The sequence below is a fragment of the Eublepharis macularius genome, chromosome 6 (assembly GCF_028583425.1).
Source record: "Eublepharis macularius isolate TG4126 chromosome 6, MPM_Emac_v1.0, whole genome shotgun sequence".
NCBI classification, from domain to species: Eukaryota; Metazoa; Chordata; class Lepidosauria; order Squamata; family Eublepharidae; genus Eublepharis; species Eublepharis macularius.
In genome coordinates, this window is record NC_072795.1 from 65,799,682 (window position 1) to 65,825,759 (window position 26,078).

A 26,078-nucleotide genomic window follows, 5' to 3' on the forward strand; every position below is an offset into this window, starting at 1 on the left:
ATATCAATCTGGAATATATACATTTTCCCACTCTCATCCTTTGACCTCTGCTCTTTTTTTACACCTTGAACTTCCTTTTCCTGCAAAATAAATTATAATCCACTGAACTATTTACAGGGGTTTCCCAGAGTAAGACGTAAGACAATGCCTAACACATGACAGATGACTTGAGATGCTACTCTGAGGAACAGCCTGGTCTTTTCCTCTGGTTTTACTACTGCAGGAAAATTTCAAGTCACCTATAGTATTTATTTTGCCAATATATTTGTGCTATATGAAATGAATTTATTAATCCAGATGATACATTTCAATGTATCGTGTTGGCAAAGGAGCAAGCTTTCAAGTTGCAAACTGTGCTTACTAACTGAAGCAAGGATAAGGGTAGCGTTGAACTGGTGATGGCTCACAAAAACATACACCAGCTGAGAAAGTTTAGACCAGAGCAGAACACAGTGAGAGGGGATTCCACAGAGTAGATCCAATTAAAAGGCATCACATTTCAATCATTTTGGAGCCCACTTTCTTCTACCTAACATCATTAAACAGCTGCAGTGAGAATAACTTCTAAAGCCAAGTTTGTAATTTTTGTCCCCCCCCCCAAAAAACATTCTGCCTCTGCTGTCATGCAGCCTCATCACCTGGTTGGACGTCATCACAAATGAATGGAACTTTGTACAAAATATGCAGAGATTTTATGAATTAAGCTTGTCCCAGTGTGAGTGAATGACAGCTAACAGACTCGACTAGATGCTGCTGCAGTTCTGGAGTAGTTTTTTTCATTGACAGAATACCTGGGAAACAAGATTTTCATTCAAAATACAAGAAATAAAAACACTTATCACATTCATATCTTAATCTTATATTTGTATTTAAGTTATCTTCTGAACAGTTAAAATAAAATTATAAAAAACCACACTTGTTACCATGTTCCTAGCTCAAGTGAACATTAGTACATCAGCTACACATCACCAGAACGTAATCACAAAAATTTCAAAGCACTCATTTACTTTAAAGACCTAGAGAACGGAGAGAGCAGTTACAAATAAAATTTCAGAGATCATATGCTTATTTAATAACCTTCCATGCCCACAATTCTCTGAGTTTCCTGCAGTTGCAATAAGATGTGTATTGGGCTGCTGGGTACACAAGATACTTTCAAAGAGCAACATGTCATTATATTAGGGAAATTTGTCACCAGGTGCAAAAATTCTCATTTGCAAGATTTTGGATGAAGCTGCATTCTTTCCAAACGTGTTACATTTTTTTTCATCTTTAGAATGGCCCATTATTATATTCTGAGCAACATTCATGCAAAGCATCATTCTATGTTGTGTGGACCAGGCCTTCCTGGTCCTTTCTCTACTCAACCACAACTCATCTAGTAAGTAAAAGTTCACAATCATTCATTTCGTTCCATAGAACTAAGGAGAGCTCTTTGCATGCCAGTAAAGGTAGCTGGTAGGGTTTACAAAGTGACACCTTTAAAACAGAAAAGATGCATTTAAGACTTTCTGCCTTCTTCTAACAAACCATCTGCTTAGGTCATCATGTTTTCTGCAGGTTTGTGTGCACAAATACTTGTGTGTATTGGGTTTCTAAGGACGTTAGCCTCCTTATTTTAAAAAATAAAATAAAATTACCAGCCCTCTTCCTTGTATAAATACATTTGAAAACATGCAGGCAACATTGCGAAATTATCCAGTCAAAAGGTGGTGCTTCTGTTTACTGCAGTCTGCCTTCATAGCACCTAATTTCATTTTCTCCCATACAGCACCTTTGCTACTCCATCATTCCTCACTCAAAGATTGATACTGTGCAAAAACTCAAGTTCAGAACAAAGCATGCAAATTGATACAAATTAAGAAAATCTGTGTACATTTTATTGATCTGTATTTGAGCACTGAATTTGTTTTCTATGCACACAAACAGGCTTAGAAAAAAATGGACCATCCATAGCTTCTCCAGAAAAGCTGTGCAGTATTGCAGAAAGAAACTTACTTGTATCTAGAAAGTCAATTTTACAGAAGAGTTTTCAGTGCCTCTTAGATTCACGAACTAGTGACTTTTGAGGGGATTGGACCAGTATAATGTTCCAGTGCTTGCGTCTCCAAGCCCCTCCAAATCCTAAGCATATGTAACCTCACCTCAATGAACAGTCACTAATAAGAATTACAAATCCTGATAAGATCACTGCTAGTTCAAAGAACCTGAATTCAACTGAGCTACAGCCCAGTTACAAGTTGCATGGCAGGGGACATCTTTCCACATGATGCTCGTTATGAATGATAATGCAAAGCCCAGAAGAAACTTGAGTTTAAGAAGCAGATGGAAGCAGTGACTGACTGCAGCTTCCATTTGGGAGATTTGTAAAGGCTAAGCCACACTGGTGCTTTATTCCAAGAGCCAAATTATAGCTCGGAAGGGAACCAAGAGCGACTTCAAACAGAGACATGTTTCTTCCAGAATGTGCAGCTCTCAGTATGCAGCATTTAGCTTGTGTGAAGGCTGCTTGGGTCAAAGTGGCCCACGCTGAGCCACTCCTGGCTGGATACGTAGGATCTACTTCATGTGAGAGGTACACCCAGAAGTGAAACCTGGAGAACAGGGAAATAGGAAGCTTTCTGGAGATCTGTTTCAGGAAAGGGAATTACATAACCATTTGGCCAAGAGGAAAAATATAAACTGGGTCACAACTCAGCACTGCATCACACGTGCCACTTAGAGGAGACGGCAACAGTGCTATACACTAAAAGGACTTTCCCAGCTCTTCCTTCAGAGGAAGGGGATACACTGAATAGGAGACATGCAACCTGGATAGGTAATGGAAACTTCGGAACATTCTTCAGATCTTGCAGAGAACATCTCCTCTAAGGAATGGGTTAATAGCATAAAATAATACACAGTTATTTCTCCTGGTAATACTGTTAACTGCTAGATATGCCTGAGTCTGGTCTAGAGGGAGGAAACCTCCAGGACTCAAAAGTCACGTTGAGAGATGTCAAGTACCTGCCAGTCATATTGGCTCAAACAGGCAGAATTATATACGGGAACCCAGAAACAGGGAGAAAAAATACAGACATGTAGCCCTCTTATTTTGCCCTAGAGTTAGAGGAATTAGCAGCTGGATCTCTTCTCCATCTTAGAATTCACAAACAAGCCTTGTAATTGTCATAAAACTTTCACACTTGCCTAGAAACGTAAATAGGTACACTAAAAGTGACTCAGCATGTATTCCTGTAGGAGGATTCCTATGTGACATATCTTTAAATTAGCCAACTGTCCTGATGTTCAACATGCACATTCTTATAACAGGAATCTGTCCTACTGCACTGCTCTGCCTCCTTTGAAAACCTGTATGAAGAACTCTCTGCTCCACAGTGCAAGATGGGCAAGGCTATTTTTTGCAATTAGTAACTCCAGGTTAGCATTTCATTCCAAAGCAAGAGACCAGGGCTCTAACCTTAAAGAACCACCACTACCACGAATGTTCTTTCTCTCCTTTGACTTCAGATTTGATTCAGAATTACCTACCCAGAAAAAAATCCATATACACAGATAAAGATTTAGAACCAGTTCCTCTTCAGACGAAGATCAAATCCCTCCCAAACGGCTGGAGATGGAACAGAATAAAGGCTGTAAATTTCAACATTTTCTTCAAGGTCATGCAACTCAGGTGGGTAGTGAAGTAAGGTCTTTGTTTTGAAGCAGCACTATTCCAGCTTTTTCCTTTGAAATGGCTTATAGTAAAATCTTGGTAACTTTCCCCTTGAGAATATGCTCCATAATTCATTCTTTGATACCATGTTTTTTTTAAGTAGTTCAGTGCTTACGAACAGTTTGTTAACAGCAGCAAGGCAAGGCAACAACAACCAAAGAACAGCTGCCCCAACAATGGGACAGCCTCTTATCTGATCGCCAGCTCCACATAACTTAGCCAATCAAAAGACATGTGCTTGTCAGAGTCACCACCAAACACACATTTTTATAAAATGTTAATCAATGGTCTGTAGCATTCAGGGAAGAAAACACTGTGGTCTCTGAGTTCCACTTGCAAGCAAGAGAATAACTTGGTGATACTCCAGCTGTAGCAGATCTGCAGTCTTGTTCCATGTACACAGCCAATACTGCAAGCTTTGTGGGCACAGGACTCAAGGGAACAGTGATCAAGCAATGTTAAGGGTGACAGAGAGCCATTAATCATAAAGAAGATATGTGGAAAATTCTGTTTCTCTAATTTCCATTCTTGCTATGCGTGGAGTTGCAAAGTAGTGTGCAAGGTAAAATTTCCCATTCACTGAAGGGCAGCAAGCAGTAAGAATAAAATTCCTACCTGCAGCTCTGAATTTCCTAATCATGACAGTTAAAAATAAAAATCAGACCAGCATGAATATTTTCCATTCAGAGAAAAAAATGCCTGACTTTATGCCTTTGGTGATAATATGTTCCTGGCTCACCAGTAGGTTGAAATTCTCTATATGGGACATCTCTTTTGAACCAGTACTGAGAAGCACATGGACAGGACCAGCTGCCCACTTACTCGAAGTCCCCAACAATTTCCAGCCTCCCAAGCCTGCTGTAGCAATTGCCAAACATTGCCATGGATTCTATTGGGGGAACTACTCCCAAACGAATAAAGACAAGACGGGACACAGATGGAGCCTACCTGCCTAGCAGCATGTAATGAAACTCTCGTTTCTTAATTTAAAACAATTTTTTAACCAAAAGAATCACCCCCATTACTCCTAACCTCATTTTAGGAGATAAGTGATGAGAGTACTTAGTACCACAGATTTGCTGCTCATAGTTTCTGATAATGGGCAATGCTCCTCCACACCAATGCTCCTCCACACACACAGTTTTCCATCCTACTGTACTCCCCTTGTCTCTCCATCCTTCCCCCGGGTTTCCCTCCTATATATCTTTTTTGCAGCTTTTGGGCTGAGATGTGGAGTCACCATAATCATCCTTGTAACTGAGTACAATAATTCACGTGTCAGCCCATAAACAAAGATACAAACAGGTGAGCAGGAAAGTCGGAATTACCAGGTCATTCATTCAGTGCTGATGAAGGCACCACCCAGGATGGTTTCCAACTTTGCTTTCATGCTGGGCATCAGGAGTATTGGTGCAATATATTGGATTTGAGAGAGGCAAAAGGAAAGGAAAATGAGCACACAGTGCTTTGTAGGAGGATAGAGAAACCTACCTTTTTGTAGAACACCCTGCCTCCCCTTTGATAACCATTTCTCACTGCAACCATGAACGTCTCACATTCTCAGGAATTTAATGTCACCAGTAACTTCCAGCTCTTAAGCACTATTGGGCTTTGGCAAAAGAAAGCTTTCACTTACTGGTATCCACCAAACCAACACCTTGTACAGATGAACTATTCCAAATGGTCTGGATGAAATAGTTTCGACTTCCTTATGACTTCCTCCCAACTAGTTTCTGGCCACCAGGGCCTTTATTTGGCATTAAGTTGGCCCTTTCGTAAAGTCTTAGGCCACTCTACAGCTAAACAGAGATGCCCTTTATACAAATCCCAAAACATTAAGGCATCAGTTTGCTGTTCCCTTTCGCCTGAAACACAAGGTGATTTTCCCAGCTGAAATGAATGGTGGCAATGATTTTTCTCCTTAAGAGCAATGCAAGAAATCTTGGTAACGTGGTAAATATATTTATAGAATGTGTGCACTCAGGACAACAGAGGGGAATTGGAGAGGGGGCAGTGTGCAAAGGGGGGAAGTTTAGCACATCAGTCATTCATGAAAGACAAAAGAAATCTTCTGATATAGCAGCACTTGAGCAGTCAGCCGTGCTGAGAAGACCTTGATTGAGATCAACCGCATGCCAACTTGGTTCCAGAAGTATGTCTGAGAGCCTCTCTCTTTAGGAATATCTGTTATGTGGATAATTCTTTTGCCCTGGCATTGGCAGATAATTTAAATATCGCAGCTTAAATGAGTCCTGGGGAGAAAAGACAAGAGAAGAACTGTTCTTCACCCACATCTTTGCAAATGGAACTTTGTGACTAGTGAAAAGATGATTATCAGCTGCTCTAGAAATTTAAGGCGGACACAGCCAGACAAATGTAGCAGATGTTGTAGCCTTTAAAATGCCCACCAGCCAAAGCTGCAGCAGTTGCTCACCTCCAAATTCTTTCCCTAATTCCCCATTCTTTGCACAATTTCAAATGCCACCCCCAGAGTTAGTTTCCAACAGTCACTTCAGGGCAAAACCAAGACCCTCTGAAAGTGGATTATGGAGGAACTCTATCAAAAACCCTGCACGTCCCCTCCCCCAGTATCACTTCCTCAGTCAAAGCTCTGTACTTTCACCAACTCAACTTCCTGCCCTATTCTGTACATTTGCAAGTCAATTTTTAATTACATGATATGATTTTAACCCAATTCTCTATACACCAGCCTGTAATAATCTCCCAGTATTCTTCAATTTCCATGGCACAACATATCTACTCTCATTCTTCCTAAATATATATTCCAATTAACATTTTTGGGGGGAGGGATGCTGACCGAACTACTAAACTGTTACATAATCCCAGAACGGGGCTTTAGTTCTCTGCAAGTCATTTAACTGGAAAGTAAATTCCTGCCTGGCCAAAGTGATGGCCCTGCAGTCTCATTTTGGGATGGCTATTATACTTTTAAAGAAGTCTCCTAATTAGGGATACAGAAAGATTCCCAGTTTCTTGCAGGAGGTGTTAACCTTGCCGGCCATTTATAACTCCTCCCTGCTACCCCACATCTTTCAGCCAGTAATGGTTCTTTATTTTTACCTGTGCAAGTGTGAGGTACAGTGTAATGCTATTTATCTGGAGATGTATGTATACGTTCTGGAGGGGGAGCGAGTAGATTCTGCTTGGGTAGCTGGATCATTCAGGAAGTCCCAGATGAGAATGGTGTCATCATGCGAACTACTGACAATCTGAAACTCATCAAACTGGAGCCGGAAAACTCTGCCAGAATGTTCCTGAGTTGGAGAAAGGAAGGGAGAAAGTCTGGTTAAATTCAGATTATATTCCTGGAGTTATTGAAAGTTTAATCCAAGTCAACTGCAACATGTGTTTAGACCTTAGAAAGCTCAGAAAGTTAAAAGATGAATACATTTTTTTGAAAATAGTTGCTCAGATGAAAAGAATCATAGATGCACAGCTCAGAGAAAGGTGTGGGAAGATCCTCAGGGAAATTAACTGCAATACAGAAAGGAAGAAAACTGAAGAGTGAAATAAGAACAGAGAACAGAATGAAAAAGCAGACCTTGCCCACTAAATAATAGGAGAAAGCTTTCAGCAGCTCTGGTGTGACTGAAAGAACTAAGATGGTGTGCTCCTCAAGGCATATACATTGTTGCTCCTTCCCCATGAGGGGGGGAAGGCAAGGTGCTTTGCCACAAAATGTTAAGGCTTTATCTCCAAAGGATGCTCTGTGCAGGCACATAACCCATATGTGAGCCTGCAGAGACCATGAAGAACAATATCTGAACAGAGGCCTCAGAAATGTGAGGTTTTATGTAGGATTTAAGATGGATTAAAGAAAAGGGGTGTATTGACACCATGCGGCTTTTTTTCTGACGCATGTAAAGCACAAACGATCCCTATTCATAGAATTATAGAGTTGGAAGGGACCTCCAGGGTCATCTACCCCAATTCACTGTACAATGCAAGTAATTCACAACTACCCCCCGCCCTGGCCTGCCACACACCCCAGTGACCCCTGCTCCATGACCAGAAGATGGCAAAATACCTCCAGGATCCCTAGCCAAACTGACCTGGAAAAAATTGCTTCCTGACCCCAAAGTGGTGATCGGCATTACCCAGGCCGCATAAGCAGGGGCCCCAAGAACTAAGCACTGATGTAACTCTTCCTGCTCTCCCTCTCATAATCTGCCTAGGTTCACAGAATCAGATGGCCATCTAACCTCTGCTTAAAAACCTCCAAATAAGAAGAGTCCACTACCTCCTGAGGAAGCCTGTTCCACTGAGGGACCGTTCTATCAGGAAGTTCTTTCTAATGTTTAGCCAAAAACTCTTTTGATTTAATTTCAACTCATTGGTTCTGGTCTGACCTTCTGGTGCAATGGAAAACAACTTTGTACTATCTTCTATATGACAGCCCTTCAAAAGTTCTTGAAGATAGTTATATTACATCTCAGTCATTTCCTCTCTAGGCTAAGCATACCAAGCTCCTTCAACTTTTCCTCATAGGCCTTGGTCTCCAGACCCCTCACAATCTTCATTGCCCTCCTCTGGACACATTCCAGTTTGTCTATATCCTTCTTAAACTGTGGTACCCAAAACTGAACACAATACTCTAGATGAGGTCTAACCAGAGCAGAGCAGAGTGACACCATCACTTTGCATGATATGGACACTATACTTCTGTTGACACAGCCCAAAATCACATTTGCCTTTTTAACTACCATGTCACACTAAACTGGCTACCAGTTAAGGGATTAGATAAATTTATTTAAGGCATTTGTAACCCACTTTTCCTCCAGGGGCTCAAGGTGAGTTACAACATCAATGAAAATGCATATCCAGAATATAAGACAATTATAGTCAATAAATTTGGAGAAGGATTTTAGTGCTGCCTGGAGTTCCATGGTCGGCTAGTTTTCAAACTGACAATGAGCTTTTTCCATGTGAGGCATTCAAACATGAGACATCATGTGGACACACCTCACATACAGAGAGTGGTACTTAAGATCAGCTCTTATGTTTCTGGCAGTAGTTTCCCACACATTCCAAATGGCATTGCAATGATCTCTCTGAGCATGCACACACAGATAAGCAGAGGTACATTTCAAAGCATAGTTACAATGCAGAGCCATAAACACACAATTTTAAGAAGAACATGCTGACTCATGTTCAGTGTATGGTCTACTAAGACCCCTTGATCCTCTTCGCACATACTACTGCCAAGACAAGTGTCCCCCATCCTATAATTATGCATGGGACCTGTTTGTTCAACATTTTTATAAATGATTTGGATGAAGGAATAGAGGATGCTGTGATGGATTTGGCTTAAAAATCCTGGGATTGCTGGATACTGCATCCAGCTGGAGGCCGGTGGATGCTTGAAACAGCAGCAAGGAGTGGAGGATGATTGACCTGTCACTTCCCTCTTCTGTGGCTAGCCTGAGATGACAGTTGGTATTAGAATGATGAACTGACAGTTGGTGTTAACAGGAGGGGTTGAGAATTGGAGCAAATGGAAGAGTAGAGCGTTGCAGCCTGGTATCTGACCAGAGAGGGTCAGCCATAGAGTGATCTATGTGAGGAAGGAAGGGAAAAGTGTGCCCTTAGGAAAAACACTGTTTATGAAGTACTTTTGGTCCTTATACTAAAGTGGGACAGACAGCACTAAATTCTGCTGAGACACAAGAGATCTGGGAACTTGTAGTGGGCCAAGGAAGTGGGTAGAAACGACTCTCCCCTTTGGCCAAAGGAACAGGGGTATAGCTTTGGTATAACTATTACTCTTTCTCAGTATCTGAAAAGGGTTTTGACTCAGTGGAGTACCCTGAGGTCTGCGGACAAGGGGAAGACATGCTGTGTGTGCACACAATTGGAGCACCTAACTTGTGAAGAAGTGTCAGACAAAGAAATAACTTATTTTAAAGATTTGAAGTCTGATAATACTAATCTCTCTCATCCAAGTCAGCAACCAAGTGTTTCCTTTTAAAACTCCATAAGCCTTGTGTGTCAGTTGCTTTTTTAAGGGTAATGCAAACCCCTGATCTTCCCTCTACTTAGACTTGGCTGCATAACATCACAACTTATACATTCTCTATGGATAGGACAATAAAGAAAGTTGAAATTACAAACGCAACCACGCTCCTAAAGGTTCCCAGTCCAGTAAACAGCTTCATATGCTTTGGGAGGAAAATTTTACCTCAGAGTAGAGGAAGGTCAGCCCAAGCTTGAGTCAGCTTACTGTTACTGTTAATTAGTGCTTGTTAATGGTTCCTCATCCTCTTGGAGAAGAGTGACAAGTGAAATGCCTCAGGGATCAGTCTTGGGACCTGTTCTGTTCAACATTTTTATAAATGATTTGGATGAAGGAATAGAGGGGATGCTTATTAAATTTGCAGATGATACTAAATTGGGAGGGGTGGCAAATATGGCAGAAGACAGAGTCAGGATACAGGATGATCTTGATGGGCTGGAAAACTGAGCTAAAACAAATAAAATGAATTTCAACAGAGATAAATGCAAAGTTCTGCATTTAGGTAGGAATAATCAAATGCATAATTATAGGATGGGAGAGACTTGTCTTGGACGTAGTATGTGCGAAAAGGATCTAGGAGTCTTAGTAGACCATACACTGGACATGTGTCAGCAGTGTGATCTGGTAGCTAAAAAGGCAAATGCAATTTTGGGCTGTATCAATAGAAGGATAACGTCCAGATCATGTGAAGTGATGATATTGCTCTACTCTGCTCTGGTTATATATCACCTAGAGTATTGTGTTCAGTTTTGGGCACCACATTTTCAAAAGGATATAGACAAGCTGGAGCATGTCCAGAGGAGGACAACGAAGATGGCGAGGAGTCTGGAGACCAAGTTCTATGAGGAAAGGTTGAAGGAGCTTGGTATGTTTAGCCTAGAGAGGAAACGACTGAGAGGTGATATGATAACCATCTTCAAGTACTTGAAGGGCTGTCAGACAGAGGATGGCGCGGAGTTGTTTTCTGCTGCCCCAGAAGGTCGGACCAGAACCAACGGGTTGAAATTAAATCAAAAGAGTTTTTGGCTAAACGTTAGGAATAACTTCCTGACTGTCAGAGTGGTCTGTCAGTGAAGCAGGCTTCCTCGGAAGGTGGTGGTCTCTCCTTCTTTGGAGGTTTTTAAGCAGAGGCTACATGGCCATCTGACAGCAATGCTTATTCTGTGAGGCTAGGCCGATCACGAGAGAAAGGGCAGGAAAGGTCACATCAGTGCTTAGTTATTGTGGCCCCTTCTTACATGTCCATGGTAAAGGCAATTGCCACCTTTGGGTCTGGCAGGAATTTTCCCCAGGCCAGTTTGCCTAGTGATCCTGATGGTGTTTTTCCATCTTCTGGGCATAGAATAAGGGGAATAAGGGTCACTGGGTGTGTGTGGGATGGGGGAAAAGATATTTGTGAATTTCCTGAATTGTGCAGGGGTTACACTAGATGACCCTAGAGGTCCCTTCCAACCCTATGAGTCTATCATTCTATGACCTTGGACCAGTCACACACACTCAGCCTAGCCTACCGAAGGTTGTTGTGGGGATAAAATGGAGGAGAGGAGAACCCCACTGAGGAGAAAGGTGAGGTATAGATGAAGTAAAACAAAAAACTGGATGCTTGGCTAGATGGATCCATGCTCTGACAAAGAAGAGCTCTTGTGTGCCATGAGTAGCACTTGTGTGGACTTTTCCCTTGCTTTCTGGAAACTGAACATAAAACAGCAGGAGGTATGCTATGCCCACTGTGCAGTCAGGCTTAATTTCAGACACTGAGGAAAACAAGAAAAACAGCAAACAGGATGCCCTCCACATTGCTACAGATCTATACAACACCTAAGACATGTTGCTGCCCACCCTTTCTAGGTTAAGAGTATGAAGGCTAAACCAGAATAGATGATTTAAGGTTTATAACCAGATCTCCAGCATGTTGTTCTGTCTTCTTTGTAAACAGCATCTGTGAAAGTATGAAAATGGTTTCCTTACCTCAAAAGTCCCCTTCCACAGGTTATTTGCCCCACTGGGGGAAAATATACAATATTGGCAACTTGTATGTTTCCCCCAACATGGTAAATATTTAATTTATTTATATCCCTGCCTCTCTGTTCAAAAAGTACATCCAAGGTAGTTAACATAAAGCATCCTAATAAAATGCAAGACAATAAACATTTAACCAGTAATCAACAAAAGTCCAAGTTCTTTTATAGGTGAGTAGCTAGGGGGTAGGCCTGAGCATATGGAAAAGCTCAGCCATTGGATAGGAAGTTTTCCCCAACAAAATACCAGCTACAGAAGCTCTTTGGGCTCAGGAAAACAGCACAGAGGAAAGAGTTAAACCCCTCACAGTCTGAATAAGGGTTTCCTAGAACTGCTCTCTGTTATAAAACAGAAGATCAAATCAGCCATAGATCTGCCAACATTCTGTTTCATTTAGCCCTGAAGCAGCTTTAAGAGACAGTGAAGCCTTAGGCCTTGTTTATATCTGAGACTTAGCCATGAGCAGCAGATCCGCAACCCAGGCTCAGCTCAAGCATGGGCTCAGTTAACTTAAGAGTAATGGACATCAACTTCCCAGTGCCTCATGAACGCCTAACCAATTCTACACTGTTTTCCTCATTTGGTTCTCCTGAATGAAGAAGGCAAAACCAAGGCAACCATGATCCTATGTTCTTTAGAAAAAAGCACAACTAAATCAAGGTATATCAAGCAGAAGCTGTTAGTAGAAAAAGCAGAACTGTACCCTTGCAACAATGGAAAGTGAGAACACAACTGACATGGAGGTGCCAAGCTTAAGCAAACAACTACCTTTACAGTAAAAATGTTTCTGTGAACTAATGTTAACATTACTGGGTTGTATCCTACACCCAGCTAACGGTAGCATACCCTGTCCGTGCATGGTATGTGCCATGGAGGAGCTACTTGCATTAGCAGGATGTAACATGCATCAATGGTGTGTGCCACTCCCTACCTGAGCAGCATGGTCAAATGCAAACCACTTTACTGTCGAAGGCTTTCACGGCCAGAGAACGATGGTTGTTGTGGATTTTCCGGGCTGTATAGCCGTGGTCTTGGCATTGTAGTTCCTGACGTTTCGCCAGCAGCTGTGGCTGGCATCTTCAGAGGTGTGGCACCAAAAGACAGAGATCTCTCAGTGTCACAGTGTGGAAAAGATGTTGGCAGGTCATTTGTATCTACTCAGGAGGGGTGGGGTTGAGCTGAGTCATCCTGTAAGAGTTTCCCAGGGTGTGGAATGCTAATGGAGGGAGGCTTCACTGTATCCTGAGGAGGTTCTTTTGCATATGGATTGGTGCTTGACGTGCTAATCTTCTCTGCAGGGCTATTGTCAGGTATAGAGTGTTTTGTTAGCCTGGTGTTTTTCAGGACTAGAAACCATGCTCTATTCATTCTTACACCCTGGGAAACTCTTACAGGATGACTCAGCTCAACCCCACCCCTCCTGAGTAGATATAAATGACCTGCCAACATCTTTTCCACACTGTGACACTGAGAGATCTCTGTCTTTTGGTGCTACACCTCTGAAGATGCCAGCCACAGCTGCTGGCAAAACATCAGGAACTGCAATGCCAAGACCATGGCTATACAGCCCGGAAAATCCACAACAACCAGCAAACCACTTTCTTTGCTCTCTGCATTTTTTCTACTTTGTGGGCACTTTTAATATTTCAGTGACAAAATGTACACAATGAAAACACCAAAGAGCAGAGTAATATTATCACCCCTTCCATTTTGCTATAAACTCACTCAAACCAACTTTCTTCCTTTCTTGTAGTGGAATCCAATTTAATTCTATACTGTTGGGATTCCTCTCCTTGGATCCAGCCTTAAATGGAATTCAATGACTGAGAACAGCCATATTGTATTGGTGGCAACTGCTGCTTGCCAAACCATTAAGGTTTCATTACATATTAATAGCATAACAAATACCTCAGCCACCCAGCAGCTGAAGGCTCTTACCACAAGAGTGCGTAGGCAGAGTGTTCCAGCGGGGGCCCGAGGGTCTAGGGCAGCCACCAGATCCCACACTTTAATTTTCCTGATGACAAAAGACAGACAGAAAGGTAATCAGGATCCTACTGGAGGGAACGCAAACACTTTTTGAGATCTAAAATTGGCCAGTAACACACTTTAGATGATAAATCCAGTTCATGGGCAAAAAGAATAATTGAAATCTCACAACATGGTTCTCTCATGTGTAGGGCTTAGTGATCTTAATGGAGGGAAGAAGTGTATGGCTGACCTAAAAATCAACTGAAAACTAAAGAGGCGACCCTGACTAAGGGAGAAGCGATGACAAAATTTACTCTGTATTGTTATGTAACTTAGGAGGAGGCAGCAATCTAAATGTGTGACCACCCTTGTTTGACATGATCAAATGTGTACCTAATCATTCACCTCAATCAAATCCTTGACAATGTAGAACAGCGGAGTGGAAGGCAGCAGCACTATCTTACTTCTTAGTGTGTTTCTGGACAAACAACTAGTGAATTACCACCCAAACCTCAAAACTATTATGGTGCAGGTGTTTCAGAGACCCAACAACAACTTCAGCTTTTGGCTCTCCATGTATACTAATGTAATGTTATCTGCTACTGAGAAGATGCTCAGGCATGAGCTCCCAAACAATGAGGGCAGAGGGGCATAGAACATTTATTACATTATTTGGTGATGGGAAACAGAACAGTGTGAACAGTCTGATGTAAACTAGATTGCAGGCACAAGAACTGAAATAGTGAAGAGTGGTATATAAACATGTGAAGTACAGTGCATGCAGAAAAATCTTATCAGCACAGGCAATGAGCAGCTCTTTTCAAGAAAGCAAACTGAAGCTACAAGCCATAAGTCCCTTCTTGAAATTCTTTCTACTTTCTATATACTTTTGCAATGTATTTCTGAATGTTCATGCTCTTGATGACTGTTGTGCAGAGACCTCCTCTGGTTCAGCCTGCCATGTAACACTTTACATCCATAATTACCTTATAAAGATAGTGATTTGTGGTGGTATTTCTCATCCAGAAATTTTTTAACAACCTGGCCACAATATAGCTAAGAAACTTGTCTTCTTTCAAACATTTTTGTAATCTCTTGTTTTGCTGCAGTTATATACATCTTTCTGCTTGGGGAAAGATACACAAAACAGACTTCCCCCATTTTCATCCTCTACTCTGGCAGCAAAAGCTTGAATGGGTGATAGGAAAACAGTGCTCTAGAAAGAAAGAAGAACTTCAGTGCTGGTGAGGTAAATGAGTGCAGCAGCACTTGCCAGTCTGCAGTGATGCTGGCCCGTTCTGAATTGAGGATCTTCATCCTGCACAGTCCATAATAAATGTGAACCAGAACTCCACAAGCAGTTCTGTAAGTGAGCAGGTGATGGGCACAAAAGTTCAGAAGTAGGAAGATGAGAAGCAGGCAAACTAGCTTCAAACAGATAACTCAGAGGTCTGAAATTGAGGGAGAGACAAACCCTGAGCAGAGTTATCTGACTGCAAAGCTGAAGGCACTTACTGAAGAAGGGCCTGAGCTTGCAAACTATTCACAGCAACCACCGCTCAGTCTTCTGCTGTTATCTGAACACAGACTCTGCCCTCTAGAAATAACAATAGAGCCCACTGTGAAGGCCATGCATCGGTGGAATGCAAAATCAAGAAAAAGCAGAATATGGATAAAGATTTAAGAGGAAATTGGTTGCTGGAACTGTGAGTGTGAATCTATGTTGTATGTATTGTTTGCACTGATACTCTGCTAAGATGCATGGTGCAAAAGAAGAATGAGATGTACGTGTGTTTTTTGTGCAAACAACATGAAAGTGAGTGTTGTACAAGCAATGGGGACATTTATGGTAAAGCAGAGTTGTTCATAACCGGACTGAATTCCCAATATGACTAAAAGTGTTTCCTACTCTTATCTCCTTTTTCCAATGGAGAGCTGAAAAAAGACCAGTGAAATTGGTTCCACATAAAAGAATATCAATCTAATAGAAGGATCAGAAGAACTTGTTTCTGTAATGAAATGAGATAGGTGAATAGTAAGCTTGATTATTACGACAAATAGTATTGCAGTTGTTTGGTTAAGACCTACAAATATTTTATTATTTCCTGCTTACATTACTATAGATATTTCTTCCTTCCAAATTTGTAACTGAATGGGAAATTTGGCTTCCATTAAAAACATAAAAACAAGTTGCAAACAAGTTCCTTACTGTGTTGGTCTTGTCTCTGAAAAGTTCTTCTCACACTCTAGCATTCAGCGCATGCATCACAGAAAAGATAGTGTAGAGTGGGGAAAGAGTTTAGTGCTGACATCCCCCCCCCCATTCTCACCCATCATAGGCCCCGCTGACTATCCTCTTGTTATCGAAGCGTATGCATCTCACCAGCTCCTCATGGCCTTCAAGGACCCGCAAACAAGCCCCACACTCAATGTCCCATAACCTAAAAGTCAAATCAAACAACTGCCATGATATAATTGTTTGAAATTTTATCTGAGAAATGCAAGTTGTTAATCAAACCTACCTGACTGCTCATCCAGGACTGGAAGGACTTTCAAATGTTCACTTTCCTTCTGAATCCAAACTCTAACCCAACTATTTTTCATTTCCTGCCAATGATGCCTCTGATTCACTGCTTGCATGGTGTTTTGGACTGGATGAGAGCTAACAATCCATAGGAGAATCCAGACAAAACAGAAATCGTGACAGTGGCCCACACCATCTTGAAGTAGTAAGACTGCTTTTTCTGGGTCAGGTTACACTCTCTTTGAGGGAGAGGTTTGCAGACTGAGTGGGAAACTGGCTTTGCTGTTGCAGGAAAACATGGGTGGCTACTTGCACACCTTTTTTCAGTTACATCAGCTTCTTAGAAGACACAAACTCTGATAATTATATCTTCACCAACTCTTAAGACTGATTATTTGTTTAAAATAATTACAGGCCCAACTTTCTCTCAGCTCAGACTCAAGGCAGATAACTAAATACAATAATTTAAACCACAGAATACAAATACATTAACCAATTAAAAACAACCAGTAAGTCTAATAAATCATACTCATTTATAGATCCTTGCTCCCCAAATCCTCACACTGTAAAACAGTCAAGTAGCTTCAAACACTCTCTTAAAGAATTTGGACTTACAGCCCTTATGAAAATGCTAGAGGCATGAAGTCCATCTTAGTTCATTTGGGAGACTGTTCCACAGAGCTGATACCAAGAAAGGCCATGACGAGGCACTTGTGGAAAGCACCTTTGCAGGGGTCAGAACAACTAACGGATGTGGATATTCAGAGCAAAATTGTCACAGAGGTTTGTGCTGGGAGGATGTAGGTCCCAAGTTGTGGTTTTAATGCTAAGTGCCAGCACCTTGAACTGGGTCCAGAAACACACAGGCAATCAATGCAGTTTTAATAAAATGGGAATCATATGTTCCATGCAGCTATCCTGTAATAATGACTGGGCTGCTGTATTCTACATCAGTTGCAGCTTCTGAGTGGCCTTCAAGGGAAGCTCCATGTAAAACATATTACAATAATTTGAGTGTCAATGTTATTGCTGCATGGAAGAGCATAGATTAGGGTATATAAAATAACCCCTCATCTGATCAGTGCAGATTGTGGCTGCTTGGTTATAACTGCAACAGGTCATAAGAAATATATCACACCAATTTGTACCAGCAGCAGTGTTTGCTCTTTTGTTTCTGGATCGAGATGGGCATGAACTGGAAAAAAAATGAACCATGCATTTCACAAGCCATGAACCACGAACTTTCACGAACCTGCCTTGGTTCGTGAATTGGTTCATTTGGTTTGTGAAAATGTCATATCCAGGTCAGCAAATCGTCACTTCCGGGTCAGCAGGAGGCCACTTCCAGGTCAGCAGAAGGTCTGCAGGAAGTCCATCCCTTGTTGCCTAGGAAACTGATTGATCGGCGCCAGGCTGTCTGCAGTGACGAACCAAAAAACAAACCAAACAAACCAGCCTAAAGTTTGTGACGGTTCGTCAGAAATGGGCTCTGATGAACTGCCGGTTCACGAACCACAAACTGGCCTGGTTCGTCATGAACTTCGGTTCATATTTTGGTTCGTGCCTATCTCTATTTCTGGATCTAAATGAAGGTTCGGGTCATTCAGTCAAGAAATCCCAAAACAGCAAGCCTCAGACTCATGTATCTTCACAAGTGTCTTCAACATACAAGTTATTCATGGAGATCAGAATCCTGCTGATGCTGAGCCTATTATGTGGAGGCCCTGCACTGGTGGGATTCTCTTTCTAAAACTAGCCCCTCCCTGGCTACTTCATAGTACAGCAACGTCTTCTGCTAAGCCTTTCCTTTATACATTTTAATATATTCATTTTTATGCTGACTGGCACTGTTCTATGTTGTAGTTCTGGGTATTAGTTATCACATACAAAGTTCTTCATGGTTTTGGTCCGGCATACCTACGGGACCGCCTCCCTCCTTATGTTCCTCCACAGCAGCTTCGCTCATCTGAACAGGGTCTCCTGCAGGTACCAGGGTGCACACAGATGAAGTCAGCAGCAGCCCATACACGGGCTTTCTCTGTGGTGGCCCCTATCCTGTGGAATGACCTGCCTGTGGAAGTCAGAAGAGCCCCCACTCTCCTGGCTTTTCGAAGACGATTCAAAACCGAACTATTCATAAAGGCTTTTTACTCAAATGGGAGAGCTGTATTGTAGGGAAGATGCTTCGCTAATGAGTTAGGGACCATAGACTTCATCACTATATTGCCTTGCATGTTGTCTGCTGCTTTGAATATGTATTCCTGGGTACCACCAGTGCTCCATGTTGTCTAATGTCAGTCCTAGAATTGATTATATTCTGCTTCAGTATTTTTTCTACTCTATATTGGATTCTTGCTAATACTATGTCTTTTAAACTTGTATCTATTTAACCTATGGTATTGTTTATGAAATGTCCTTGATACTGTGTTGAAGTGTGCTTGGTGCTGATTGTACTGATCTCATACTGTGTAGTCCGCCTTGAGTCTCAGTGAGAAAGGTGGACTATAAATGACATAAATAAATAAAATAGATTACAGAGAAATTTTAGCTGAAGTGATGGTTTAAAAGGTTTCTTAAATAAATTAATGCTTTAAGAGTCATGCTCTCCATTATTTGCCTGAATTAGTTAATTTTTTTTTCACGTGAGGCTCTACAACTAAGAGTTAAACTAGATGTCATGACAGTGTCAATTCCTGTCATGCTAAATTCATATGAAGTGGGGCAAGGATTTAAAGAACAGAATGGAAGAGAAGGGAGTTCTTTCTCTCTCCAAAACTGCTTAGCTCTTAATGGCTTTTCATCCATAGTAGGTTAACTTTCAGTCTTGGAGACTCACCAAGAAAAAAGAAATTGCTGACACAGGTTGTTTTTTTGGGGGGTGGAAGATAGGTGGAAAGAGGGCTTGGGTCTCCTTGCCACCCCCTTCCACAGATGAATTTAGAGACAACTCAACTCTTATCCACGGGCCTGCCTCTTTAATGGCTAGTTTGCCCTAAAGTTGCAATGGAAATTTCAGTCCTTGGCACACAAAAGACTATTTCACATTGCAATAGAAAGCAGGTTGGTGTTGAGAAGAACCAAGTCTTTCTGTGTAGAAAGAAGTTTGCATGAAGAAGTTCTCATATCTTTAAAGACAGAGTTTTAACCATCACTAACTCTCCACACTCCTCCTCAAACAAAAAAGAAACACTACCAGCATAGTATGTGAAGTCAATGTATGTTAGAATATCTGGATAAAAAGTTCTGAAGAACTTGCGAATCTGCACACTCATTTTGGTTGGTCTAATGTAGTATTGCATGCATGTTGTCATTGTAACAATTTTAGTGGAATCACAACAATGATTTTACATCAGCTCAAGCCTTCCCTCATGTCTTGATCATTCTTGTTACCCCTGCAACAGGGATTGCAATATCAAGGAGGATAAGCTGGTTTACTAGCTATTGCTCATTCTGGGCTAGCTGCAGAAGCATAAAAGAACTTAAATCAATTTCACTTTGGAAAATTTCAGTGCTAAACTTCTGTGATGTCTATTGGTCCTTTGAAAAAAAACCACACCTTTCTTGTAAACAAAAAACAAAGTACATATTTATTTACCATCTACCTTTCTGCCAAATATTTCTTTGCACCAGCAGTATGAAGTACTGTATAGAATACTGCAGTTATGCAGTTCACATCCACTAGGTTTACAATTTACATTCAAAGGACATGGCAGGGACTGAAGAAGACGTCACCTCATTAAAATGTTCAGTTCTACCCCCCCCCCCCCCAAGCATGCAGGTCTGTTCTGAAAACCACCCAGCCTGTACTCTGCTGGGATGCACTGCAAACCTCTGCAAAATTCCAGCACAAGGATTTTACTCAGTGTAAGCATAAAAGTAATTGTATTCCTCTTTAAATTTATTACCATATTGACATTTATATTTGCTGGTTATTGCTATGTATGCTATTGTGGTTGTTTTTCTAAGCCTTGTAATGTTTAACTGTTTCCTGTTTGGAGTTCTACTGAGGTTTGCACGGTCTCCACTTATATCTTCTTCTGTTATGAAAGGAATACTGGCTCATCTGTCTTTCTTTTAAAAATCTAAACAGGCGATAAGCTCTTTGCTACTGTGGAACATAAGACCCAAGTTCACCATATTTTAAAAACTCAATTCTCTCTCAAATATTGATGCTCTTATCAGCCTTTTGTTTAGTCACACCACAAAGTGAGTATTCCTTCATGCAAAGCTGTGTTGCTGTTTACAACCCCTTTGATCTTTACAAGGCATTAAATAGAATGCAGCTGGTGAATGAAGGTGATAATTGGTTAATGGCTTCAACTGTCCCGTCCCAATTCCCCATGTCTCTTATTTAAATTGTCTGCTGCAGCACTCTGATCTGTGTGTTTTCATTACTCATGTTACTGCAATTATCTTCAGTAACTAGCTTTCTCTAAAGCTACACTAGTCAATTATTGGCCTCTAAAGTCCTTTAATGAAAGGATTTGTTTCTTTGTTTTTTATCTTTATTTGTATACTTGATAGTGTGGTACATTTGACCTTGGACCTAGAGAATTACACACAAAGAAGAGGAAAGGCAATACTATTAATTGGACCCACCTCTGTTGGCTAGATTAAAGGGATCCCTGCACCAGTTTTTAAATCTCAGCAAACGCACTAAACTTTATAACTTTGGGCTGGCAGCAGCAACTTTATCTACTTTTTAAATTGCCTGTGGCATCAACTTGAGCAAGGCGGTCAACACATTTCCAATGGAGAGCTGAAGCTGAAAGTGCAATGACCAATAATTGAAAGAAACTTCTGACTGAAGGAATGTACAGGCATTGGGCTAACACAGTTTGTTGTGAAAAACAAGATGCGAATGGAACATTTAAGCAAGAATACCAGGCCAAAATACTAGGTTCTTCCTAGCTCGATCCTTTACACTGGTCTCTTTTAAACTGGTCCTCTTGTCAATGTGAACATTAACAAGAAGATTGGACAAGGAAGCAGTCTGTGGATGTAGAGACACTGAGAGGTCACAGGACACTCAGAGGGCCTAAAACTGGCTTTCTAGAAATGCGTGAGATATAGGAAGTCACTTCTTCCAACTTGTTGAAATCTGACCAATCAAGGTTTGTTTAGTTTTTCACTGGTATCTGTTATATTGCTGAAAGCTATCAAGTTCCATCCACCAGACATCATCTGAATGGCATCTCAAAAATGCTCAGTGCCTTATACAGAACGGATTAAGGTTTAGACTGTTTCAAGGCAAGAGAGAGCAAGCTGACTCCGTGACTCCTGGCCACCTGTTTCAAATGATGCCTGAGGCCAAACACCACATGAAGAGCTTAGCTGGCAAGATCCCAGCAGGATTCACTGCTGGATTAAAAGCCTCTTATTGCAAATCCAACCCTTTAAGTAAGTGTATGGACCAATTTAAAGGATCATGCTGGGAAGTATCCTACACAACAGCCCACAATAGCTCTTTCATGTACAACATTTTGAGAAAGCAACCATTATAGCTTTTAGCTTAAAAAAACTATAAAGAATCAGTGACAGGTATAATTAAAAATACCAGATTAAATGAAAAGATCACATACAATTAAACTATATATTATTCTAAATTGTTTGATTAATGTCTGACTGATGGTTTGGATATTTGAGATAAAAAATGAAACGGATTAAACAGGGTTGCACCTACCTGTAACTGTTGTTCATTGAGTGTTCTTCTGTGCAGGCACACATGGGTACTGCGCATGCGCAGGCCAGCTGCAGATGTATCAAAGCTCCAAAAGGTGCGAGATGCTCACCCAGCCTTTTCGCGCACTTTTTGAGTGGGTGCAGCTATAAAAAGCGGGGCAAGAGGATCCCTGCCTCAGTTCACTAAGCCTCTGGTGAAGAAGGAGAAATTAACATATTTAAAGAGTACACAGTGGGGAAAGGAGGGAGGGATGTATGCCTGCACAGAAGAACACTCAATGAACAAAGGTAGGTGCAGCCCTGTTTTCATCATCGTTTCTTCTGTGCAGTGTCACATGGGAGATTAGCGAGCTAATATACCCAGGAGGTGGGCGTGTTGCTCTTCATCAAAAAAGACTCTTCAGGACTGCTGACTGCAGCATCCCTTCTGGAGTCTATGTCAATTGCATAATGATTAATAAAGGTGGACGGCGTTGACCAGGTGGCCACCATGCATAAGTCCATGAGTGGAATGCCCAAGCTAAATGCTGACAAGGTAGACTGGGCCCTTGTAGAATGTGCTTTGATGTTCAAAGGGCAAAGTTGTTTGGACTGCTTATAACACTTTTTAATGAGCCACACCAACCAGTTGGAGATGGTCTGAGGAGCGACTTTTTCTCCTTTTTTAGATCCCCTGAAGGAGACAAATAAATTAGGGTCCTTTCTGATGGCAATAGTCCTGTCCAGGTGAAAACACAGTGCACGCTGGACATCCAATGTGTGCAGGAGTCTGTCAGCCTCTGTAGAAGGTGAAGGAAAAAAACACTGGCAGAGTAATGTCTTGGTTTAGGTGGAAAGCATAGACTACCTTGAGTAGGAACTGGAGGGTGGGACGGAGAACCACTCTGTCTGCAAACATTCTGAGGAAAGGTGGATCATACTTCAGGGATTGCAGTTCACTCACCCTCCTAGCGGATGTTATGGCCACTAAGAAGGCTGTCTTGGCTGTCAGAAATTTGAGAGGACAGGTAGCTAGAGGCTCAAAAGGCTTATGCAGGAGACTTACTAAAACTAAAGACAGGCTCCACTGAGGAATGGACTTGGACACTGAAGGGTAAAAATTAGCCACCCCTTTAAGGAAGGATTTGCATTCCAGTTGGAAGAAGAGGGACATACCCTTCACCCCCTCATGGAAGGCCGAGATGGCCACCAGGTGGACCTTCACAGAGGAGTTAGAGTCTCCTTGGTTCTTTAATAGGACTAGATAATCTAAGACAGATGGTAAGGGTGTCGAAGAAGGGGCTAAGCCCTGTTCAAAAGCCCAAAGGCAGAAATGTTTCCACTTGCCAGAGTATGACATCTGGGTAGAAGGTTTTCTGGCCTCTGAAGGTATGCTCCTGACTGAGGAAGGGAATTCTACTCCAGAGGGAACACAAGCCAAGCTTGTCAGCTTCAGTGTTTCTAAATTGTGGTGAATAACCACATCGTCCTGAAGGAGGATTGGTGACAGCAGAAACTGGTACGTCCTTGTATTGTCGAAGGCTTTCACGGCCGGAGAACGATGGTTGTTGGGGGTTTTCCGGGCTGTATTGCCGTGGTCTTGGCATTGTAGTTCCTGACGTTTCGCCAGCAGCTGTGGCTGGCATCTTCAGAGGTGTAGCACCAAAAGACAGAGATCTCTCAGTGTCACAGTGCGTAGCATCCACAAAGCGTAGCATCCAGACAAGAATAAAAGAACATGAAAGACACTGCAGACTTGGACAGCCTGAAAAATCAGCAGTGGCTGAACATAGCCTAACTCAAACAGGGCACAGTATCTTATTCCAGGACACCAAAATACTGGACAACACTTCCAACTACTTTGTCAGACTGCACAGGGAAGCCATTGAAATTCACAAGCATAAGCAAAACTTCAACAGGAAAGAAGAAACCTTAAGAATGAACAGAGCATGGGCTCCAGTTCTGAAAAACACCAGGCCAACAAAACACTCCACACCCGACAATAGCCCTGCAGAGAAGATTAGCACATCAAGCACCAATCCATATGCAAAAGAACCTCCTCAGGATACAGTGAAGCCTCCCGCCATTAGCATTCCACACCCTGGGAAACTCTTACAGAATGACTCAGCTCAACCCCACCCCTCCTGAGTAGATACAAATGACCTACATCTTTTCCACACTGTGACACTGAGAGATCTCTGTCTTTTGGTGCTACACCTCTGAAGATGCCAGCCACAGCTGCTGGCGAAACGTCAGGAACTACAATGCCAAGACCACGGCAATACAGCCCGGAAAACCCCCAACAACCATGGTACGTCCTTCTTTATGTCATCCTTTTCAGGGTGGAGAACCAAGCCTTTCTTGGCCAGTAAGGAGCGTTTACAATTGCTGATGCCCTCTCCCTCATCATTTTGCTGAGTGTTAAAGTCATGAGAGGGAGAGAAGGGGAGGCATAGAGTAGACTGCTTGACCAGGATGTTTGAAAAGTGTCTCCTAGGAATTATTTCCACTTGCCTGCTCGAGAGCAGTATTGGGGGCACCTCTTGTGGAGTGGAGTAGCAAAGAGGTCTATAGTTGGAAACCCCCACTGTTGGAATAAGGGTTGAAGAAAATCCATATAGACGGATCATTTGTAACTGAGGTCCCTGGACCGAATCAGGGCATCCACCATAGTGTTGTCTTCTCCAGCAATATGGATGGCTTTCAGGGAAATCCGGTGCTGGATTGCCCATTCTGAAATCAGGGAGGACTTTCGGGAGAGGGGCAGAGAGACTGTGCCCCCCTGCTTGTTCAGATAATGAATGGCAGTTGTGTTGTCCATGCATATCTGAACATTCTTGCCTCTGACAAGGTGGAGGAAGGCTTTCAGAACAAACCGTATAGCCCTTAGCACTAGAAGGTTGATGTGTAACTTTGACTTGTGTTAAGACCTGAGGCCCCTCACCTGATTTTCTCCGGAGAAAGCCCCCCAACCTGACAGGGATGTGTCTGTAAATATGGAGAGGTGAATAGGGCTGCAACCAAATGGAGTCCCTACCATTAGGTTCTGTTCGTTGTTCCACCATGACAGGGATCTGTGAATAATCCTTGGAACTGAGAACTGCTTGTACAGGTTCTGGTAGTGCAGATGGAATACCCTGACGAACCAATTTTTTAACAGCTGGAGCCTGGCAAATGGAACTACCAGTGTCAGAGAGGCCATAAAACCTAACAGTCTTTGGATATCTCTTGTGCTCTGGTATCTGAAAGAGCGCATCTTGTTCAGAGTGAGTCGGAACTGAGTTATCCATTCCTTGGTGAGAAAAACCTGAGCTAGAGTGAAGTCCAACACTGCTCCCACGAATGTTACCCTCTATTGTGGAATCAAAGACGATTTTTCTAAATTGACCCTTAGACCCAATTGCTGGAGAGTTGACAGTACTAATGAGGTGTGATGAGAGACAGACTCTTTGGATTGGCCCACAATAAGCCAGTTGTTCAGATATGGAAATAAGGTGCAACCTATCTCCCAGAGGTGGCTGACCACTACTGCCATAACTTTGGTGAACACCCAAGGGGCAGAGGAAAGGCTGAAAGGAAAAACCTTGCATTGGTATCTTTTGGAGTCACGCTGGAAACGGAGAAATTTTCTGTAACAAACATTTATTGGGACGTGAAAATAAGTGTCCTTTAAGTCTACAGTAATGAACCAACAGTGGTTATCCAACAGGCGTAAAACTTCTTTCAATGATAACATTCTAAACTTCTTTGGAACAATAAATTTGTTTAGAAAATGGAGATCTAAGATGGGGCAGGAGCCCCCTGACTTTTTGTCCACCATGAAATAGCGGGAATAAACCTCATTGGAACCAGAGGCTGGAACTGGTTCTATTGCTTGTTTCAGCAATAGGCTCTGTAACTCTTTCACCAAAACTGCTTGAGGCAGGGAGGGGTTCGTCTGAGGAGGAACATTAAGAGGAATGGATTTGAACTCTAGGGAGTAACCCTCCCGAACTATTCACAGTACCCAGAGTTCTCGGGTAATTTTCTCCCATACATGTAAGGGCAAGGATTGACCGACAGAGAGGGGGAAAGATGGCTTGGCATCAAAAACTCTGTTTGGTGGAGCCTGATTGCTCTCTAGGGGAATTGGAACTGTCCTGACTTATGATGGT

The 26,078-nt window shown here is 42.1% G+C and overlaps 1 protein-coding gene across 5 annotated transcripts in view; it reads right to left on the bottom strand.

Moving 5' to 3' along the window:
• Positions 1-868: 868 nt before the first annotated feature.
• Positions 869-26,078, bottom strand: part of BTRC (beta-transducin repeat containing E3 ubiquitin protein ligase) — a 198,308-nt gene continuing 173,098 nt past the window's right edge. For all 5 annotated transcript variants that reach the window (XM_054982810.1, XM_054982808.1, XM_054982811.1 and 2 more), the window contains 4 exons: positions 16,070-16,180; positions 13,707-13,785; positions 6,797-6,990; positions 869-5,967 (listed from right to left, as the gene is read on the bottom strand). In XM_054982810.1, the coding sequence (XP_054838785.1) occupies positions 6,829-6,990; positions 13,707-13,785; positions 16,070-16,180 (352 nt within the window). In that variant the 3' untranslated portion in view covers positions 869-5,967; positions 6,797-6,828. The remainder of the gene's footprint in view (positions 5,968-6,796; positions 6,991-13,706; positions 13,786-16,069; positions 16,181-26,078) is intronic.